The sequence below is a fragment of the Pristiophorus japonicus genome, chromosome 3 (genome assembly GCF_044704955.1).
Source record: "Pristiophorus japonicus isolate sPriJap1 chromosome 3, sPriJap1.hap1, whole genome shotgun sequence".
Classification (NCBI taxonomy): Eukaryota; Metazoa; Chordata; class Chondrichthyes; family Pristiophoridae; genus Pristiophorus; species Pristiophorus japonicus.
Genome location: NC_091979.1, coordinates 233,497,907 through 233,521,552, shown reverse-complemented (window position 1 = coordinate 233,521,552; position 23,646 = coordinate 233,497,907). Strand labels below are relative to the sequence as shown.

The 23,646-nt window shown below is 47.4% G+C and overlaps 1 protein-coding gene across 3 annotated transcripts in view; it reads right to left on the bottom strand.

Annotated features, from left to right (window-relative positions):
• Window positions 1-4,089: 4,089 nt before the first annotated feature.
• The window catches only part of armh3 (armadillo like helical domain containing 3), a 222,651-nt gene continuing 203,094 nt past the window's right edge, over window positions 4,090-23,646 (bottom strand). For all 3 annotated transcript variants that reach the window (XM_070876412.1, XM_070876413.1, XM_070876410.1), the window contains 2 exons: window positions 5,954-6,070; window positions 4,090-4,976 (listed from right to left, as the gene is read on the bottom strand). In XM_070876412.1, coding sequence (XP_070732513.1) covers window positions 4,884-4,976; window positions 5,954-6,070 — 210 coding nt within the window. In that variant the 3' untranslated portion in view covers window positions 4,090-4,883. The remainder of the gene's footprint in view (window positions 4,977-5,953; window positions 6,071-23,646) is intronic.

Genomic DNA, 23,646 nt, shown 5'->3' with positions numbered 1-23,646 from the left:
GGCAGTCAGTCAGCACCCATCAAACGGTGTACTCCAGCAAGAGTGAACAACCTCAGGAGAGGAAGGACCAGCCTGCTTTGTACCCGAGGACTTAACGTTGCTGTCTCAATTTCAACCACCGCTCCATGTGTAGTTTGAGTAACTAAATTATCAGCAGCAGAATTAAACAACTTTCATAGTCAACAAAATCCAACTGGAGACACACATCAACGCTATACTTAAACATTTACAATTCATGTGGAAGTGGAAAAATAAGACTTGATGCTGAATATATTTATATCTGTAAACTAATTTCATAAGTCAATTACATTTCTGTTATGAATATTCTGTCCTAATCATAGCCAGAGAATCACCTGCAATGGCTTCTCTTCTCGCTCCCACACCATTACCTCTAGTGTCCCCCAAGGATCTAACCTTGGCCCCCTCCTATATCTTATCTACATGCTGCCCCTTGGCGACATTATCCGAAAACACAGCGCCAGTTTCCTCATGTATGCTGATGACACCCAGTTCTACCTCATCACCACTTCTCGCGACCCCTCCATGGTCTCTAAATTGTCAGACTGCTTGTCCGACATCCAGTACTGGATGGACAGAAATTTTCTCCAATTGAATGTTGGGAAGACTGAAGCCATTGTTTTTGGTCCCCGCCACAAACTTCCCCAGCCACTGACTCCATCCCGCTCCCAAGCCAAAGGCTGAACCACACTGTTTGCAACCTTGGTGTCATATTTGACCTTGAAATGAGCTTCCGACTACATATCCGTGGCATAACTAAGACTGCCTATTTCTACCTCCGTAACGTCGCCCGTTTCCACTTCTGCCTCAGCTCATCCGCTGCTGAAACCCTCATCAATATCTTTGTTATCTCTAAACTTGACTATTCCAACACACTTCTGGATAGCCTCCCACATTCTACTGTACATAAACTTGAGGAAATCCAAAATTGGCTTCCCGTGTCCTAACTTGCACCGAGTCCCGCTCACCCATCACCCCTTGTGCTCGCTGACTGACGCCCAGCTACATCAATGATTTAGAGGAAGGAATTGAGTGTAATATCTCCAAGTTTGCAGATGACACTAAGTTGGGTGGCGGTGTGAGCTGTGAGGAGAATGCTAAGAGGCTGCAGGGTGACTTGGGCAGGTTAGGTGAGTGGGCAAATGCACGGCAGATGCAGTATAATGTGGATAAATGTTACTGACTGCATCTCCACTGATGTTAATCCAGTTCCCTCACACTGTCACTCAGTAACCCCTCTCCCCCAGTGCCCTGTGTCACTGACTGTATCTCTACTGATGTTAATCCGGCTCCCTCACACTGCCAGAGAGTAACCCCTTTCGCCCAGCGCCGTGTCACTCACTGTATCTCTGATGTTAATCCAGCTCCCTCACACTGTCACTCAGTAACCACTTTCCCCCAGCGCCGTGTTACTGACTGTATCTGTACTGATGTTAATCCAGCTCCCTCACACTGTCACTCAGTAACCCCTTTCCCCCAGCACCCTGTGTTACTGACTGTATCTGTACTGATGTTAATCCAGCCCCCTCACACTGTCACTCAGTAACCCCTCTCCCCCAGCGCCGTGTTACTGACTGTATCTGTACTGATGTTAATCCAGCTCCCTCACACTGTCACTCAGTAACCCCTTTCCCCCAGCACCCTGTGTTACTGACTGTATCTGTACTGATGTTAATCCAGCCCCCTCACACTGTCACTCAGTACCCCCTCTCCCCCAGCGCCGTGTTACTGACTGTATCTGTACTGATGTTAATCCAGCCCCCTCACACTGTCACTCAGTAACCCCTCTCCCCTAGCGTCGTGTTACTGACTGTATCTCTACTGATGTTAATCCAGCTCCCTCACACTGTCACTCAGTAACCCCTCTTCTAACCAGCTTGACGGATCATACCATCTGTTTTAAATGCAATGGTTTTAAAATGCGACTGCTCAATGGGTGGTACTGGTGTTAAACACCTCACAAGGGGTGGTCCTGACACACACACATCGTGAGCCCCAGTGTCGATACCTGTCACCCACTCTGGGGTTCAGCAACAATTACAATTCATCTCAGTGCCTCGAGTGATCGAGGGCGATGTCTGTCAGGGTTCCGACTCTCCATTATTACCCAGCGACTGACAGCGTGTGATGTGAATGTCAGTGAGGACATAAGAATTCGGAGTAGGCCGATCGGCCCCTCGATCCTGCTCCGCCATTCAATAAGATCATGGCTGATCTTCAACCTCAACTCCACTTTCCCACCCAATTCCCAGATTCCCCTAGTATTCAAAAATCTATCGATCTGTATCTTGAGAATATACTTACCACCCTCTGAGTGAAGAAATTGCTCCTCATCTCAGTCTTAAATTGCCGCCCCCTTATCCTGAGACTGTGACGCCTGGTTCTAGACTCTCCAGTCAGGGGAAACATCCGCCCTGCATCTACATTGTCAAACCCCCTTCAGAATCTTGTACGTTTCAATGAGATCACCTCCCATTCTTCTAAACTCCAGAGAGTATAGGCCCAATCTACTCCATCTCTCCTCATAAGACAACTCTCTCATCCCATGGAAACTCCATTGCTCCACCGGCTGCGATGTCCTTACTGTCTGCGTTTAAGCTCGGAGACGAGACCTGAGGAAATGTATTCTCAGCAAGGAGGCGGACTGGTAAATTGAGAAAGTTAATAATTCTCTGTAAGGCTCTCTTATCTCGGATTCCTCCTGAGCGGCGCAGGCGTGATCGGTGATTACAGATTCGGGAGCAGACGCAGAAACCCAAGCTGCACAGTAAGTACTAATACTCTTTGAGTGGCAGTAATGAGCAGCCTCTCGCCAGAGCAGCCCAGGTGTAGGGCGGAGACATGGTGCAGGAAAGTACCAAGGTTGAGTAGAGCACGAGAGGAGGCCAATGTGCAGTTACATCACACACAGCTTATAATTAACAGCAGGCAGTCCCAGTACGCAGATCGCTCAATGTGTGCTATGGGCCCATCCACACCCCCCCCAACTGAAACTCCTGCTGCTGACTCCTCACAAAACCATCAGTATCAAATAAACATCTTTTGAGAATCACGTCTTTGATTTCATAGTAAAATACATCAAAAGCAACCTCTCCCTGTTGCATCTCCCATCAGTTCTCCATTTACCCAGCAGCTTTCAGCCAGCGCTTTTATGTTTTCTTTCTATTTTTAGATCTTAGCGCTGTGGGGAATGTCAGCACCGAGCAATAAATACCAAGTGTCAAACATTCCCAGGGCAGGTACAGCACGGGGTTAGATACAGAGTAAAGCTCCCTCTACACTGTCCCATCAAACACTCCCAGGGCAGGTACAGCACGGGTTAGATACAGAGTAAAGCTCCCTCTACACTGTCCCATCAAACACTCCCAGGGCAGGTACAGCACGGGGTTAGATACAGAGTAAAGCTCCCTCTACACTGTCCCATCAAACACTCCCAGGGCAGGTACAGCACGGGTTAGATACAGAGTAAAGCTCGCTCTACACTGTCCCATCAAACACTCCCGGGACAGGTACAGCACGGGGTTAGATACAGAGCAAAGCTCCCTCTACACTGTCCCATCAAACACTCGAGGGCAGGTACAGATATTGCCCGAGCCGCTGGGTGTTTTCAGCATTTTGTGTTTTTATTTGAGACATCGGGTGGGTTATGGTTTGGTCTTCTGGAGCTTGCTCGATTGTCTTGGATTCGTGAGGCATTGCCTAGTTTTCTTGAAGTCGGTTACGTTCCTCTGGTCTCCTGCCCCCCCTGATGGAGTTCGAATCACCATCGGCTGGAAAGGGGAATGAACAAGTTTCCAGTGGATGTCGTTGTTTATTTTTGCACCTTTGACGCAGAGCTGCTGAGGGCGATAACGCGTCTCGTGTCGCTGGCTGCTGACTGCAATCAACATGGAAACCTTCATGGGGTTTCATGAGACTTCCAGTGTGACCGAGTCAGTAGGCCCGTGCTTCCTCTATCAGGTACTGATGGTCCGACTGTACGCTTCAGCATTCCCGCAGGGACTTCTGACTTTTAATCGGATGCCACCTCCAACGCTGGCTGGAAGAAAGGCAGCCATTTGAAAAAAGATGCATAGGCTACAACTCTTTATTCTCAAAGTATGTTCCACACTCAGATTATGGAAGCTGCATCACCTGTGTGCAGTGATCCGACACGTCCAGTAAACACAGTAACTAGGGGCCAGCGTAAAAAATGAGAGCCATTTCACAGCGTGCCATCACACACTAGGCCCGGCCGGGAACTGCTCCCACCACAGAACTCAGATTGCCCGCCAGGATTTCCCTTCCCAGCTCGGGAGTCACTTCCTTGTAAAGGTGGGACGTGGGTTGCCACGGGAGCTGCCCGCAAGCGAGGCGGGGTGGGGTGGGGTGGGCAGCTGATTACTCTGGAGCGCACCGAGCCATCCCGGCGCTCGTATAGCTGCGGAATTGAAGTCGCCCACCCGCTCTCGAGACCCCCGAGCGAGAGAAAACAGCAAGGGGATGGGGGGGGGGGGGGGGGGGAAAGAGAAGAAAACCCCCCAGTAATACTCAGGAGACTGCAATGCTGCGTCATGCCACGGTGATGCCCATCCCAGGCTATCTCCTCTACAAAAATGGACACGGGGGGGGCGATAACTAAAGCAGTTGAACGCAGGTCACTGTCGAGCGGCAGATCATGGGTTACGCAGTACAAAGACACGCAGTCCCGAGTTCCCTTTCTCCTGCTGTGGAGCCGGGCCGGGTCTGATGGAGTTCAGAATAAAACAGGTTGTAGTCACAAATACCATGCACCGCAGAAAGTCAATCGCTGGGTTTTAAAAAAAAAAAGAAATGTGCTAGTAAACCGAGGGCGGGGGCAGGAGGCTGACGGGCAGAGCACACTTTCAGGAGATGGTCGAGAATTCTTTCAGCAAGATCTCCTGGCTCAGCGTGTTCATGGCGAGATTCTTCCTCACGTTAAGACTGATGGAGCGGACCTGTGGGAGGACAGACAATCAGCTCAGCGACCGTTTGTTCTGCAGTGGAGTCCACACTTTGGAAATTAAAAAGGCTACACTTTTTTGCCAGAGATTTCCCTCTCCATGTCAGCCGTTGCTCAGGGGACAGCACTCTCGCCTCCCGAGTCAGGTGGTCATGAGTTCAAGTCCCACTCCAGGGACTTGAGCACATAATCTAGGCTGATGCTCCCAATGTAGTGCTGAGGGAGCGCTGCACTGTCGGAGGGGCAGTACTGAGGGAGCGCTGCACTGTCGGAGGGGCAGTACTGAGGGGGCGCCGCACTGTCGGAGGGGCAGTACTGAGGGGGCGCCGCACTGTCGGAGGGGCAGTACTGAGGGAGCGCCGCACTGTCGGAGGGGCAGCACTGAGGGAGCGCTGCACTGTCGGAGGGGCAGTACTGAGGGAGAGCTGCACTGTCGGAGGGGCAGTACTGAGGGAGCGCTGCACTGTCGGAGGGGCAGTACTGAGGGAGCGCTGCACTGTCGGAGGGGCAGTACTGAGGGAGCGCTGCACTGTCGGAGGGGCAGTACTGAGGGAGCGCTGCACTGTCGGAGGAGCAGTACTGTAGGAGCTGCCTTCTTTCGGATGAGACGTTAAACCGAGGCCCCGTCTGCTCTCTCGGGGGGACGTAAAAGGTCCCTCGGCACTATTTTGAAGAAGAGCAGGGGAGTTCTCCCCGGTGTCCTGAGGCCAATATTTATCTCTCAATCAACATAAGAAAAAACAGATGATCTGGTCATTATTACATTGCTGTTTGGGGGAGCTTGTGTGCAAACTGACTGCTGTGTTTCCTACATTACAACAGTGACTACACTCCAAAATAAAGTACTTCGTTGGCTGTGAAGCGCTTTGAACGTCCTGAGGTCTTGAAAGATGCTACAGATATGAAAGTTCTTTCTTTTTCTTCTTTAGCCACCGTGGTACTCGGCGGCCCCGAAGATTGTCGCCTACTTACCAGCTCTTTGAAGAAGGCGGCCTCCTTCGGTTGCTCCGCGTAACGTTCATACTGGTCCAGGCCGTCCTGGAGCTTCAGCGTCAGGGTGTCGTAGTTCGAGCGGACCACCTCCAGCACCTGAGGATGGAGACACTCGTTACCGAGGGGAAGTTCGCACGCACCGTCCCTGACAAAGAGAGTCGGAGAAGGGAACAAGGCCCATCATGTTGGAATTGGTTCGATGATTTAAGGGGTTTAAAATTCTGAGGACTGAGGGGGGAAGGGCGGGGGGGAAACCTGTGGAAAACAAGGAGTCCAACAGCCTTGAGGTGCTGTGAAAGAATGAGTTATGTGATGGGTTTCGATTTGAACACAGTGAGGATGCCGGGAGGGGGCAGGGTGCGTGGGATGGGGGCGGAGGGTATGGGCTGTGGCCGGAGGGCGTGGAACGTGGGCGGAAGACGTGGGTGGGACGGGGTGCATGGGACGGGCGGGGGGGGAACGACGTGTTGCGTGGGACGGGGGCGGAGGGCGTGGTGGGACGGGGGAGGGAACCGGTGCGTGGGATGGGGGGGGGGGGATGGGGAAGAGATCAGGGTGCGTGGGATGGTGGGGACGACGACGGGGCGCGTGGGATGGGGGGGGGGAAATGACGACGGGGCACGTGGGACGGGGTGGGACGGGGTGTGTGGGATGGGGGGGGAATGACGACGGGGCGCGTGGGACGTGGCGGATCGGGGGTCCGTGGGTCGGGGGGGTCCGTGGGTCGCGGGGGCGTGGGTTGGGAACGAGGTGCGTGGGACGGGGGTGGTGGGCGTGGGAGTGGGCCGGAGGGTGTGGGAGGGGGGCGGAGGATGGGGGGACGCAGAACAAATGACAGCAACATTCTTTCAGCAACCTAGCAACCACTGATTCTTTAAACATGCAGATACAGTAGGAATTGAAACATCTGAATCATTTAAGACACATATTTAATGCAGGATTTTGAAACGTATCACTGCTGTATCTTAAAGCTACGCGTTAACAATCTATCATGTGCATGTTGCTTTCCTTACTCCCACACATATTTGATGTACAATTCTACTATTAACCCTGACATTATTTACCACATGGGCACATTAACCCTGTGAGATGTTGGTTTGAATGACAGAGGCGACACCCACTGCTAAAGACTGTTTTCATAAATAATGTACAGTAACGCCAATCAATAATGATGCTAAAACATGTTAACCCTTCTACTTTTGTTTCACTGGATTTGAAGTTAGAACAGCTCACTTTTAGTGATCAATAACCACTGCATGGGATGGGGAGGGGGGGGGGGCGAGGTGCGTTGGACAGGGAGGGGGACGGGGTGCGTGGGATGGGGGAGGGAACAGGGTGTGTGGATGGGGGGAGAACGTGGTGCGTGGGGCCGCGGGTCACTGGGGGGGGTGGTGCGTGGGTCGCGGGTGGTTCATGGGTCGCGGGGTGCATGGGATGCGGGTGCGCGCGCGTGGGATGCGGGGGGCGGTTGCACGTGGGACAGGTGCGCGTGGGACGCGGGCGAGTGGGACGGGGTGTGCGTGGGACCCGGGGGGTGGGTGCGTGGGACCCGGGGGAGGGGGGCGTGGGGTGTGCATAGGACGGGGGCAGGGTGCGTGGGACGGGGCCAGTGACATCGCTGCACTCCTTGTGTCCACTGTATAACAGCCACCCAGAGAGTAAGTAAATAGGACCCTCTCCTCTCTGTGCCCCACACCTCTCGATTTACTAACTGGAAATCTTGACCTGATGGCACAATATATACACACCCACATTTTTCTGGGCGAAAGATGCTGAGATTTAAGATAGATTTATATTTTTACAGTGCCTTGTCAATAAGGTTCAATCCGCTTGCATTGCAGATTTCAAACCAGAGTTTTGGGTTCTAGTTTTAACATTAAAAAATGGGGGGAAAGAATTAGACCCCAAAAAACCAGGCATGAATTTACAGAAAATTGGTAAAAAGAAAAATAGCTTCTAAATTTGGAATAGCATTTAAACTTAAAAGAAGTTGCTCCATTGAGAGCTCGAGATGGGTTTCTGGAATGAGACGGAATTGAGCAACATGGTGAAGTGAGGCTGATCTTTGAAAGAGAAACAGGCTTGTTAGACATCATGGCTCTTGCTGTCCTGAATGTGCCTCGGGGCCCAGAACAGCGTCCCCATTAGCTGCCTCTACGGCCGAATTGAACACAATTGCTTGAGCGAGTGCTCATGAAGCCTGTCAGTCCCAAATTTGAAAATTTACTCTCCGCATCGCGAATTTGGACAGCTCCTTGATATGTGCCAGTGTGTTTGTGACCCATTTGGTCAAAAATAAAACCTAGCCCACAATACATGCTGACAGATTCATAAAGATAATGAGCTACTAATAAGACTGCTAATGGTCCCATAATGCACATGGTGCTGTCTGGGGAACAGCAACCCAGCAATTAGAATTGTCCTGAATTCCCCTATGCATTGAATTATCTGACATGTTTGCAAATAACGTCAGATCATAAGAAAACTGGCACATAAGAACGAGAAAACACGGAACTGGAACTGCATGAATACATAAAATAAATCCAATTATTTACAACAACGACAACTTTCATTTATGCAGCACCATTAACGTAGTAAAACATCCCAAGGGGCTTCACAGCAGTGTTACAAAACAAAACAGTTATTTGACACCAAGCCACATAAGGAGATATTAGGACAGAAGGCCAAAAGCTTGGTTAAAGAGGAGAAAGAGAGAGAGAGAGAGAGAGAGAGGTAGAGAGGCAGAAAGGTTTACGGAGGGAGTTCCAGAGCTAAGGGCCCAAACAGCTGAAGGCACGGCCACCAATGATTGAGCAGTTATAGTAAGGGATGCTCAAGAGGGCAGAATTGGAGGAGCGCAGACATCTTGTGGGGTTGTGAGGCTGGAGATTACAGAGATAGGGAGGGGCGAAGCCATGGAGGGATTTGAAAAGAAGGATGAGAATTATGGTATCGAGGCATTGTTTAACTGGGAGCCAATGTAGGTCAGTCAGCACAGGGGGTGATGGGTGAGCAGGATTTGGTGCGAGTTAGGACATGGGGCAGCGAGCACAGAGGGTGCTGGATGAACGGGAGTTGGTGCGAGTTAGGACACGGGGCAGCGAGCACAGGGGGTGATGGGTGAGCCGAGTTTTGGATGACCTCCGGTTTACCTCACATGAAGGATGACTTCAGACAACCACTACTGCACTGGGATTGTCAGCCTAGATACTGTGCTCAAGACCTGGAGTCGGGCTTCAACCCACAGCCGACCAACTGAGTTGGTGCTACAGGTTAGGTCAAGCTGGCAGTCAGCGGATGGTGGGAGAACTTCGCTCCTGCAGCGAAGGAGGGTTAAATGGAGTTGCGGTGAAGATTAGTCACAGTCTAATTGAATGGCGGACCAGACTCGAGGGGCTGAACCGTCTGCTCATGTCCCTATGTTGCTGACTGCACTTCTGTGGTGTGAAAGCACCATTACTGCAAAGCTGTACCTGGGAAGTAAATGTTTCCCCTGATCCGAGAATGCTCCCACCCATCTAGAGTGGTTTCCTACATTCCAACACTTCAAAAGTGCGTCATTGACTGTAAAGTGCTTCAGGATGCTTGGAGGTTGCGAAAGGAGACCTTTCTCCTTACATTTGCTGAGTAAGCGGGGTCACGACCTTTAATGCTCTCCTCACACCACCTTGCGTCTTTCCAGTACTGGCCAATAGTACGTAGGTAGCACAATCAAAGGCAAAACCTAAGAAGAGAATGTCTGCTCTCCCAACGTCTCCATGTGCCTGCAGCACTTCTTGTGATGCTCAGCCACACACACCAGCAAGGTCTCGGGTTCACATGTGGTCTGGTCTGACTTAACTAGTCTTAGTTGTGGGAGTCTCAGTTCCCCAGGGCAGGGTGGAAACATCATTCAGATCCCGACTGCTATCCATTTCACGCCTGGGTGTTGGGGGTGGTCAGGACCAACACAATGCCCAGCCTCATACCTGAAGAATGAATGGTGCTGAAACCCTCACCCATGCCTTTGTTACATCTAGACTTGACAACTCCAACGCACTCCTGGCTGGCCTCCCACATTCTACCTACGTAAACTTATGGTCATCCAACACTCGGCTGTCCGTGTCCGAACTTGCACCAAGTCCCGCTCACCTATCACCCCCTGTGCTCGCTGACCTACATTGGCTCCTGGTTAAGCAACGCTTCAATTTTAAAATGCTCATCGTGTTCAAATCCTTCCCTAGCTCGACAATCTCCTCCAGCCCCAAAACCCTCCGCGATCTCTGTGCTCCTCTAATTCTGCCCTCGAGCATCCCCGATTTTCATCACTCTACCATCAGCGGCTGTGCCTTCAGCTGCCTGGGCCCAAAAAATCTGCAAACAGACAGGCTAAGTGGGCAAAAATTTGGCAGATGGAGTATAATGTGGGAAAATGTGAGGTTATCCACTTTGGCAGAAAAAATAGAATAGCAAATTATAATTTAAAAGTGCTTCAGTACAGAGGGACCTGGGGGTCCTTGTGCATGAAACACAAAAAGTTAGAATGCAGGTACAGCAAGTAATCAAGAAGGCCAATGGAATGTTGGTCTTTATTGCAAGGGGGATGGAGTATAAAAGCAGAGAATTCCTGCTACAACTGTACAGGGTATTGGTGAGGTCACACCTGGAGTACTGCATACAGTTTTGGTCTCTGTATTTAAGGAAGGATATACTTACATTGGAGGCTATTCAGAGAAGGTTCACTTCATTGATTCTAGAGATGAGGGAGTCAGAATCAGGGGAAGTCATAATGGGGAACAAAGAAATGGCAGACCAATTGAACAAGTACTTTGGTTCGGTATTCACTAAGGAGGATACAAACAACCTTCCGGATATAAAAGGGGTCAGAGGGTCTAGTAAGGAGGGGGAACTGAAGGAAATCTTTATTAGTCGGAAAATTGTGTTGGGGAAATTGATGGGATTGAAGGCCGATAAATCCCCAGGGCCTGATGGACTGCATCCCAGAGTACTTAAGGAGGTGGCCTTGGAAATAGCGGATGCATTGACAGTCATTTTCCAACATTCCATTGACTCTGGATCAGTTCCTATGGAGTGGAGGGTAGCCAATGTAACCCCACTTTTTAAAAAAGGAGGGAGAGAGAAAACAGGGAATTATAGACCGGTCAGCCTTACCTCAGTAGTGGGTAAAATGATGGAATCAATTATTAAGGATGTCATAGCAGTGCATCTGGAAAATGGTGACATGATAGGTCCAAGTCAGCATGGATTTGTGAAAGGGAAATCATGCTTGACAAATCTTCTGGAATTTTTTGAGGATGTTTCCAGTAAAGTGGACAAAGGAGAACCAGTTGATGTGGTATATTTGGACTTTCAGAAGGCTTTCGACAAGGTCCCACACAAGAGATTAATGTGCAAAGTTAAAGCACATGGGATTGGGGGTAGTGTGCTGACGTGGATTGAGAACTGGTTGTCAGACAGGAAGCAAAGAGTAGGAGTAAATGGGTACTTTTCAGAATGGCAGGCAGTGACTAGTGGGGTGCCGCAAGGTTCTGTGCTGGGGCCCCAGCTGTTTACATTGTACATTAATGATTTAGACGAGGGGATTAAATGCAGTATCTCCAAATTTGCGGATGACACTAAGTTGGGTGGCAGTGTGAGCTGCGAGGAGGATGCTATTAGGCTGCAGAGTGACTTGGATAGGTTAGGTGAGTGGGCAAATGCATGGCAGATGAAGTATAATGTGGATAAATGTGAGGTTATCCACTTTGGTGGTAAAAACAGAGAGACAGACTATTATCTGAATGGTGACAGATTAGGAAGGGGGAAGGTGCAGCGAGACCTGGGTGTCATGGTACATCAGTCATTGAAGGTTAGCATGCAGGTACAGCAGGCGGTTAAGAAAGCAAATGGCATGTTGGCCTTCATAGCGAGGGGATTTGAATACAGGGGCAGGGAGGTGTTGCTACAGTTGTACAGGGCCTTGGTGAGGCCACACCTGGAGTATTGTGTACAGTTTTGGTCTCCTAACTTGAGGAAGGACATTCTTGCTATTGAGGGAGTGCAGCGAAGATTCACCAGACTGATTCCCGGGATGGTGGGACTGACCTATCAAGAAAGACTGGATCAACTGGGCTTGTATTCACTGGAGTTCAGAAGAATGAGAGGGGACCGCATAGAAACTTTTAAAATTCTGACGGGTTTAGACAGGTTAGATGCAGGAAGAATGTTCCCAATGTTGGGGAAGTCCAGAACCAGGGGTCACAGTCTGAGGATAAGGGGTAAGCCATTTAGGACCGAGATGAGGAGAAACTTCTTCACCCAGAGAGTGGTGAACCTGTGGAATTCTCTACCACAGAAAGTAGTTGAGGCCAATTCACTAAATATATTCAAAAGGGAGTTAGATGAAGTCCTTACTACTCGGGGGATCAAGGGTTATGGCGAGAAAGCAGGAAGGGGGTACTGAAGTTTCATGTTCAGCCATGAACTCATTGAATGGTGGTGCAGGCTAGAAGGGCTGAATGGCCTGCTCCTGCACCTATTTTCTATGTTTCTATGTTGACTTTTGAAGATAGGTTGAGACTATACTTATTGGAATTCAGAAGAATGAGAGGTGATCTTATCGAAACATGTAAGATAATGAGAGGGCTCGACAAGATGAATGCAGAGAGGATATTTCCACTCATAGGGGAAACTAAAACTAGGGGTCATAGTCTCAGAATAAAGGGCTGCCCATTTAAAACTGAGATGAGGAGGAATTTCTTCTCTCAGAGGGTTGTAAATCTATGGAATTCTCTGTCCAAAAGAGCTGTGGAGGCTGGGTCATTGAGTATATTTAATGCAGAGATATACAGATTTTTGAGTGATAAGGGAATAAAGGGTCTTGGGGAGCGGGCAGGGATGTGGAACTGAGTCCATAATCAGATTAGCCATGATCTTATGAAATGGCAGTGCGGGCTCGCGGGACCAAATGACCGACTCCTGCTCATATTTCTTACGTTTCTTATGTTAAACCTCTCTGCCTCTCTCTCCTCCTTTAAGGCATCCTTAAAAGAATCTAGGGAAGCGATAGTAGAGACATTACTACACATATTTAATAATTTGTTAGACAAAGGTGTAGTAACAAGAGGACTGGCAAATAGCCAAAATAATACCTATATTTAAGTAGGGGTATAGAACATGTCCAGGGAATTATAGACCAGTCATCTTAACATCGATGGTAGGAAAATAATGGAATCCCTACTAAAGGAGAAAATAAAACATCTAGAAACCAAAAATATAATAATGAATAGTCAGTATGATTTCAGAAGGTAAAGTCTTGCTTGACCAACCTCAATGAATTTTTTGAAGAAGTAAGAGAGAGAGAGTAGACAAGGGTAATGCAGTAGATGTAATTTATCTTTATTTTCAAAAGGCCTTCGATAAAGTACCGCATAATAGACTGATGGACAAGATCAGAGAATGGCACAATATTCCAGGTGAGGCCTCACCAAGGCCCTGTACAACTGCAGTAAGACCTCCCTGCTCCTATACTCAAATCCCCTAGCTATGAAGGCCAACATGCCATTTGTCTTTTTCACCGTCTGCTGTACCTGCATGCCAACTTTCAATGACTGATGCACCATGACACCCAGGTCTCGTTGCACCTCCCCTTTTCCTAATCTGTCGCCATTCAGATAATATTCTGCCGACCTGCTTTTGCCACCAAAGTGGATAACCTCACATTTATCCACATTATACTGCATCTGCCATGCATTTGCCCACTTACCTAACCTGTCCAAGTCACCCTGCAGCTTCTTAGCAACCTCCTCACAGCTCACACTGCCACCTTGCTTACTGTCATCTGCAAACTTGGAGATATTACACTCAATTCCTTCATCTAAATCATTGATGTATATTGTAAATAGCTGGAGTCCCAGCACTGAACCCTGCGGCACCCCACTAGTCACTGCCTGTCATTCTGAAAAGGACCCATTTATCCTGACTCTCTGCTTCCTGTCTGCCAACCAGTTCTCTATCCATGTCAATACATTACCCTCAATACCATGTGCTTTAATTTTGCACACTAATCTCTTGTATGGGACCTTGTCAAAGGCCTTTTGAAAGTCCAAGTACACCACATCCACTGGTTCTCCCTTGTCCACTCAACTAGTTACATCCTCAAAAAATTCTAGAAGATTTCCCTTTCATAAATCCATGCTGACTTGGACCGATCCTGTAATTGCTTTCCAAATGTGCTGCTATTTCATCTTTAATAATTGATTCCAACATGTTCCCCACTACCGATGTCAGACTAACCGGTCTATAATTCCCCGTTTTCTCTCTCCCTCCTTTTTTAAAAAGTGGTGTTACATTAGCTACCCTCCAGTCCATAGGAACTGATCCAGAGTCGATAGATGACCAATGCATCCACTATTTCTAGGGCCACTTCCTTAAGTACTCTGGGATGCAGACTATCAGGCCCTGGGGATTTATCGGCCTTCAATCCCATCAATTTCTTGACTAATAAGGATTTCCTTCAGTTCCTCCTCCTCACTAGACCCTCTGTCCCCTAGTATTTCCGGAAGGTTATTTGTGTCTTCCTTCGTGAAGACAGAACCAAAGTATTTGTTCAATTAGTCTGCCATTTCTTTGTTTCCCATTATAAATTCAACTGATTCTAACTGCAAGGGACCTATGTCTGTCTTCACTAATCTTTTTCTCTTCACATATCTATAGAAGCTTTTGCAGTCAGTTTTTATGTTCCCAGCAAGCTTCCTCTCATGCTCTTATTTCCCCCTCCTAATTAAACTCTTTGTCCTCCTCTGCTGAATTCTAAATTTCTCCCAGTCCTCAGGTTTTCTGCTTTTTCTGGCCAATTTATATGCCTCTTCTTTGGATTTAATACTATCCCTAATTTCCTTTGTTAGCCACCTTCCCAGTTTTATTTTTACTCCAGTGAAGGATGTACAATTGTTGAAGTTTATCCACGTGATCTTTAAATGTCTGCCATTACCTATCCACCATCAACACTTTAAGCATCATTCGCCAGTATATTCTTGTCAATTCACATCTCATACCATCGAAGTTACCTTTCCTTAAGTGCAGGACCCTAGTCTCTGAATTAACTGTGTCACTCTCCATCTTAATAAAGAATTCTACCGTATTATGGCCACTCTTCCCCAAGGGGCATCGCACAACAAGATTGATAATTAATCCTTTCTCATTACACATCACTCAGTCTCGGATGGCCAGCCCTCTAGTTGGTTCCTTGACATATTGGTCTAGAAAACTATCCCTAATACACTCCAGGAAATCCTCCTCCAGCGTATTGCTACCAGTTTGGTTAGCCCAGTCAATATGTAGATTGAAGTCACCCATGATAACTGCTGTACCTTTATTGCATGCATCCCTAATTTCTTGTTTGATGCTGTCCCCAACCTCACTACTACTGTTTGGTGGTCTGTACACAACTCCCACTAGCGTTTTCTGCCCTTTTGGTATTCCGCAGCTCTACCCATACAGATTCCACATCATCCAAGCTAATGTCCTTCTTTACTATTGCATTAATTTCCTCTTTAACCAGCAATGCTACCCCACCTCCTTTTCCTTTCTGTCTATCCTTTCTGAATGTTGAGTTCCCAGCCTTGGTCACCCTGGAGCCATAGCTCCGTAATCCCAATTATATCATATTCGTTAATTGCGCAGTTAATTCGTCCACCTTATTACGAATACTCCTCGCATTGAGGCACAGAGCCTTCAGGCTTGTCTTTTTAACACACTATGTCCCTTTAGAATTTTGCTGTAATGTGGCCCGTTTTGATTTTTGCCTTGAGTTTCTCTGCCCTCCACTTTTACTTTTCTTCTTTCTATCTTTTGCTTCTGCCCCCATTTCACTTCCCTCTTCTTCCTGCATAGGTTACCTCCCCAACAGCACTAGCAAACACTCCCCCTAGGACATTGGTTCCGGTCCTGCCCAGGTGCAGACCGTCCGATTTGTACTGGTCCCACCTCCCCCAGAACCGGTTCCAATGTCCCAGGAATTTGAATCCCTCCCTCCTGCACCACTCCTCAAGCCACATATTCATCTTAACTATCCTGCTATTTCTACTCTGACTAGCACATGGCACTGGTAGCAATCCTGAGATTACTACCTTTGAGGTCCTACTTTTTAATTTAACTCCTAGCTCCCTAAATTCAGCTTGTAGGACCTCATCCCGTTTTTTACCTACATCGTTGGTACCTATATGCACCACGACAACTGGCTGTTTCCCCCCCACCCCCGCGCCCCCTTCAGAATGATCTGCAGCTGCTCCAAGACATCCTTGACCCTTGCACCAGGGAAGCAACATACCATCTCCTGGAGTCTCGGTTACGACTGCAGAAACGCCTATCTTTTCCGCTTACAATAGAATCCCCTACCACTTTAGCTCTCGCATTCTTTTTAACTGCCCTCCTGTGCAGCAGAGCCACCCACGGTGCCATGAACTTGGTTTCTGTCTTCCCCTGATGAGCCATCTCCCCCAACAGTACCCAAAACGATGTATTTATTTTGGAGGGAGATGACAGCATGGGACTCCTGCACTGCCTTCCTATTCCTGTTCTGCTTGATGGTCACCCATTCCCTATCTGCCTTTGTAACCTTTACCTGCGGTGTGACCAATGTGCTATTCACGACATCCTCGGCATCGCGGATGCTCCAGAGTGAATCCATGCGCAGTTCTGGTGCCGCAACGCGGTCTGTCAGGAGTTGCAGCTGGATACACTTCCCGCACACATGGTAGTCAGGGACACTGGAAGCATCTCCGATTTCCCACATAGCACTGGAGGAGCATGACACAGGACTGGGCTCTCCTGCCATGACTTAACCCTTAAATTAATTTAATTTGGCAACTATGCCAAAGGTTACTTACTGATAAGAAAAAGAAAAAGATTGGATCGACTGGGCCTGTATTCACTAGAGTTTAGAAGAATGAGAGGGGGTCTTATAGAAACATATAAAATTCTGACGTGATTGGACAGATTAGAGGCAGGAAGAATGTTCCCGATACTGGGGAAGTCCAGAACCAGGTGTCACAGTCTAAGGATAAGGGGTAAGCCATTTAGGACCTAGATGAGGAGAAACTTCTTCACTCAGAGTTGTTAACCTGTGGAATTCTCCACCTCAGAAAGTTGTTGAGGCCAGTTCGTTAGATATATTCAAGAGGGAGTTAGATATGGCCCTTACGGCTAAAGGGATCAAGGGGTATGGAGAGAAAGCAGAAAAGGGGTACTGAGGTGAATGATCAGCCATGATCTTATTGAATGGTGGTGCAAGCTCGAAGGACCGAATGGCCTCCTCCTGCACCTATTTTCTATGTTTCTATGTAATACGGAGTCAGGGAGGGGACAAGTAGCAGAATAGATAGCTAGCTGGCTTCAAGACAGCAAGTAGAGTAGGGGTAAACAGTGGCAGAAGGTGGATAGTGGTGTTCCACAAGGATCAGAGCTGGGACCATTGTTCACAATTTATATTAAAGATGTCGACTTTGGAATCAAAAACACAATTTCTAAATTTATGGGTGACACCAAATTGGGGGATAGCCAATACTGAGGAGGACTGCAACAAATTACAGGAGGACATTAATAAACTTGCAGAATGGGGATATAATTGGCAAATGAAGTTCAACACAAATAAATGTGACGTGTTACATTTTGGTAGGAAGAATAGGGAGGTCACTGATTACTTGGAGGGTGAGAGTCTGGGTGGGGTAGAGGAACAAAGGGATCTCGGAGAACAAATACACAAATCACAAAGTTGCGACACAGGATAGCAAGGCCATAAAAAACGCAAACGAAGCACTAGGGTTTATTTCTAGAGGTTTAGAATTGGAAAATAGGGAAGTTATGCTAAACCTGTATCGAACCTTGGTTAGACCACACAGGCAGTACTGCGTAGAGTTCTGGTCGCCATATCATAAAAAGAATATAGAGGCACTGGAGAAGTTGCAGAGAAGATTTACAAGAATGAAACGAGAAATGCAAAGGTATACATATCAGGAAAGGATAAACAGGCTGGGCCTCTTTTCTCTTGAAAAAAGAAGGCTGAGGGGTGACCTAATAGAGGTCTTTAAAATTATGAAAGGTTTTTATAAGAGTGGATACAGAGAGAATGTTTCCACTTGTGGGGAAGAGCATAACTAGAGGCCGTCATATAAGATAGTCACCAAGAAATCCAATAGGGAATTCAGGAGAAAATTCTTTACCCAGAGAGTGGTGAGAATGTGGAACTCGCTACCACAGGGAGTAGTTGAAGCGAATAGTATAGATTCATGTAAGGGATAGGCTGGACAAGCATATGAGGGAGAAGGGAATAGAGGGTTATGCTGATAGATTTAGATGAGGAAAGACGGGAGGAGGCTCGAGTGGAGCATAAACGCCAGCATGGACTGGTTGGGTCAAATAGCCTGTTTCTGTGCCTTATATTCTATGCAATCCTATGTAAAGACTGGAGGGTAGCTAATGTAACACCATTTTTAAAAAAAGGAGGGAGAGAGAAAACGGGGAATTATAGACCGGTTAGCCTGACATCAGTAGTGGGGAAAATGTTGGAATCAATTATTAAAGATGAAATAGCAGCGCATTTGGAAAACAGTGACAGGATCGGTCAAAGTCAGCATGGATTTATGAAAGGGAAATGATGCTTGAATCTTCTAGAATTTTTTGAGGATGTAACGAGTAGAGTGGACATGGGAGAACCAGTGGATGTGGTGTATTTGGACTTTCAAAAGGTTTTTGACAAGGTCCCACACAAGAGATTGGTGTGCAAAATTAAAGCACATGGTATTGGGGGTAATGTATTGACGTGGATAGAGAACTAGTTGGCAGACAGGAAGCAGAGAGTCGGGATAAACGGGTCCTTCTCAGAATGGCAGGCAGTGACTAGTGGGGTGCCGCAGGGCTCAGTGCTGGGACCCCAGCTATTTACAATATACATAATTGATTTAGATGAAGGAATTGAGTGTAATATCTCCAAGTTTGCAGATGACACTAAGCTGGGTGGCAGTGTGAGCTGTGAGGAGGATGCTAAGAGGCTGCAGGATGACTTGGACAGGTTAGGTGAGTGGGCAAATGCATGGCAGATGCAGTATAATGTGGATTAATTTGAGGTTATCCACTTTGGTGGCAAAAACAGGAAGGCAGAATATTATCTGAACGGTGGCAGATTAGGAAAAGGGGAGGTGCAACGAGACCTGGGTGTCATGGTACATCCGTTATTGAAAGTTGGCATGCAGGTACAGCAGGCGGTGAAGAAGACAAATGGCATGCTGGCCTTCATAGCGAGAGGATTGAGTATAGGAGCAGGGAGGTCTTAATGGAATTGTACAGGGCCTTGGTGAGGCCTCACGTGGAATATTGTGTTCAGTTTTGGTCTCCTAATCTGAGGAAAGACACTCTTGCTATTGAGGGAGTGCAGCGAAGGTTCACCAGACTGATTGCCAGGATGGCAGGACTGACATATGAGGAGAGACTGGATCGACTGGACCTGTATTCACTGGAGTTTCGAAGAATGAGAGGGGATCTCATAAAAACATATAAAATTCTGACGGGACTGGACAGGTTAGATGCAGGAAGAATGTTCCCGATGTTGGGGAAGTCCAGAACCAGGGGTCACAGTCTAAGGATAAAGGGTAAGCCATTTAGGACTGAGATGAGAAATTTCTTCACTCAGAGAGTTGTTAACCTGTGGAATTCTCTACCACAGAGACTTGTTGATGCCAGTTCGTTAGATATATTCAAGAGGGAGTTAGATATAGTCCTGACAGTTAACGGGAATCAAGCGGTATGGAGAGAAAGCAGGAAAGGGGTACTGAGGTGAATGATCAGCCAAGATCTTATTGAATGGTGGTGCAGGCTTGAATGGCCTACTCCTGCACCTATTTTCTATGTTTCTATGTACCTTACCCTGGATCAGTCAGTCAGTTAGCACGAGGAGGGGAGGGCAGGACAAGACCGAGGTGAAAGGAAATCAGTCGCAGATATTAGTTGGAGTGGGAAGCTGGAGAAGCTGGAAATATCCAGCCCAGAATGACAGTGGTTATTTCAGGACTTAATTGAAGTATATTAAACATTACATGATATAGAAACAATAAAGGCAGAATATTGTTTCAAAGTAAGCCAGGAAACTGGGAGCAAATGGAAATGAAAAGTGAGAGAACTACATTTGGGACCTGCACCAGCCAAACATCTTCTACCAGAGAAAGCGTGGAATTATTTCTCAATGAAGGCAGCAGAGGTACAAACATTGGGATTATTGAAGATGCTGTGACCAAGTGTCAGCTTGTTCAGTTGGTAGGACTGTCCCCTCAGAGTGGAACGGTTGTGGTTCAGGCCCTGCCCCAGGACGCGAGCAGACAAACTGGGTTACATACTCCAGCGCAGTGCTGTGGGAGTGCTGCACTGTCAATGTTTGGATGAGATGTTAAAACTGAAGATCCATCTGCCTGTTCAGGTGGATGTTAAAGATCCCATGGCACGGGAAGTTCTGATGATCTGCCCACCATTAACTCATCTGCCAAACCCACTGCCTTTGTGGGCCTTAAGTCCCATGTTTAAAGTCTAACTGCACACTCCCGTATATCACAATTTGTTGAAGCCAGCAGATTCTGGTTTGGAATCTGTCCAATGAGACAAGAGTGCTTAGAATTATAGAACAGTACAGCACAGACGGAGCCATTCGGCCCTTCCAGTCTGCGCCGGCTCTTTCGAAGAGCAATCCAATGAGTCCCACTCACCCGCTCTTTCCACATATCCCTGCAATTTTTTCGCATTTAAGTATTTATCCAATTCCCTTTTGAAGGCTGCTATTGAATCTGTATCAACCAACCTATCAGACAGTGCATTCCAAATCCTAACCACTCGTTGCATAGAATAACCCTTTTTAAACCTACAGGATCACAAAATTCATCGGACAAACCAGTGAATAAGAATTTAAGTACAAATATAACAGAGTGGCCTTGGCTGTATTGGGGAGGGGGGAGGATTACCAGGAGTTCCAGGCCACATGTGTCATTTAAACATGGCTCGGTTAGAACATGGCTCAGTGGGCAGCACTCTTGCCTCGGAGTCAGAAGGTTGTGGCTTCAAGTCCCACTCCAGGAACTTGAGCACATAAATCCATGCTGATACTCCAGTGCAGGGCTGAGGGAACGTTGCACTGTCAGAGGTGCCGTCTTTTGGATGAGACGTTAAACCAAGGCCCCGTCTGCTCTCTCAGGTGGACGTAAAAGATCCCATGGCCACTATTTCGAAGAAAAGCAGGGGAGTTACCCCCTAGTTTCCTGGGGCCAATATTTATCTCTCAATCAACATCACAAAAAAAAACAGGTTATCTACTCAGTATCACATTGCTGTTTGTGGGAGCTTGCTATGCGCAAAATGGCTGCCGCATTTTCTACAACAGTGACTACACTTTAAAAAAGTACTTCATCGGCTGCAAAGTGCTTTGGGACGTCATGAAAGGCATCACAGAAATGCAAGTCTTTCTATTCCTGGACCTAGCACCGAGGGGAAGCATCACATTCTCCTTTCTGGGCAGTTGCAGCCAGACCTCACTTGTTGTGAATCCATAAACCACAAAACCTGCCTCAGATTTGACACTAAATGCTCTCATTTTGGTCACAGAGACACAGTAGTAGGATGTCAAATTCCAGAAGATTGGACTGTCACATCAGTGGAGAGTCTACTCCTCCATTGCGTGGATCAGATCTTCTTCTTCAGCGGTCCCTCGAATCAAGGATGACTTGCTTTCACGCCAAAAAGGGATGAGTTCAATGAGTTCACAGATGTTTCAATGAAGGACTTAATATTCCCGGTCCCGAACTGCATGTTTAAGGGCGGAAGATGCCTGTGCGTGGATTTTTTTAACGTGTGGTGGCAATTGCGCATCAGCCACCACACGGGCTTGACAGAACTCGGCCTTGATCCAGTGGCAAGGGTTACATAGAAAATAGATGCAGGAGTAGGCCATTCAGCCCTTCGAGCCAAGACAAAAAAAAAGTGGATCTGTTACACTTCTGATGGTAACATGACAGGGGCCTTGACTGGCTGTAATATAACTCAACTTAAGGGAATGGTATACAAAGCAAAATACTGCGGATTCTGGAAATCTGAAGTAAATATAAAAAATGCTGGAAACACTCAGTGGGTCAGGTAGTGTCCGTGGAGCGAGAAACGGAGTTAACGTTTCAGGTTGATGGCCTGAAGGGAATGGTAGCTGTAATGTATTTGCTTTATGGGTTCTTTGCTTAGTAACACATTGCTATTCAGAACTAGTTGGTTTATTAGCAAAGGTTTAACAATCACACTACACATTACCAGTTCATAGAAATTTATAGCACGGAAGGAGGCCATTTCGACCCATCGTGTCCGCGTTGCCCGACCAAGAGCTATCCAGCCTAATCTCACTTTCCAGCTCTTGGTCCGTAGCCCTGTAGGTTACGGCACTTTAAGTGCACATTTTTTAAATGCGGTGAGGGTTTCTGCCTCTACCACCCTTTCAGGCAGTGAGTTCCAGACTCCCACAACCCTCTGGGTGAAGAAACTTCCCCCCAATTATTTTAAATCTATGTCCGCTCGTTGTTGACCCCTCTGCCAAGGGAAACAGGTCTTTCCTATCCACTTTATCCAAGCCCCTCATAATTCTATACATCCCAATCAGATCTCCCCTCAGCCTCCTCTGTTCCAAAGAAAACAATCCCAGCTTATTCAATCTTCCCTTCTAGCCAAAATTGTCCAGTCCAGGCAACATTCTTGTTGCACCCTCCTCTGCACCCTCTCCAGTGCAATCATATCTTTCCTGTAATGTGGTGACCAGAATTGCATGCAATACTTAAGCTGCAGCCTAACCAGTGTTTTATATAGTTCAAGCATAACCTTCTTGCTCTTGTATTCATCCACCTGCCCTCATCGTGGATCCCCTGAACTCAACTGGCTGGGGTTTTATTGAGTCTTGTGAATATCACGTGACTGGCTAAGCCGCTCCCAACTCAACAGCTCCACAAACCTGTAAGCATCCTCACAGGTTCATACATTACAGTTGCCTCATTGTTTTGGTACCGGACAAGCAACCAAATCAGTTCAAATGCCAATTCTCAAACCCGAACTTCCACTGAACAAGGCTGCCGCCTGGGAGTGCAAGATCGCTACATAAACCTTCATGTGCTCCAGTCCACAATCCCCTGCCATCTGAGCCAAACTGACACTGGCAAAGTCCGACCACTTGGTCACAGCATCTTCAATAACCCCAATGTTTGTACCTCTGCTGCCTTCATTGAGAAATGATTCTACGCTTTCTCTGGTAGAAGACGTTTGACTGGTGCAGGTTCCAAATGTAGTTCTCTTGCTTTTCATTTCCATTTGCTCCCAGTTTCCTGGCTTACTTTGAAACAATATTTTGCCTTTATTATTTCTATAGCATGTAATGTTTAATATACTTCACTTAAGTCCTGAAATAACCACTTTTTTTCTGAGCTGTATAATCCCAGCTTCTTGCGCGGAGACTTGACTTTAATGCGGTGGGGCGGCAGGGGAGGAATGACATCCGATTTGAAGCTGAGCAGGGATGAGGGACGAGGAAGGTTCACAGAAACAATGATGTGAATATTCATGGTGGTGCTGTTTGCTGATTGATGTCCCCTCTGAGCTCTCAGAGCATTAACCACAGGCAAATGGCTGCA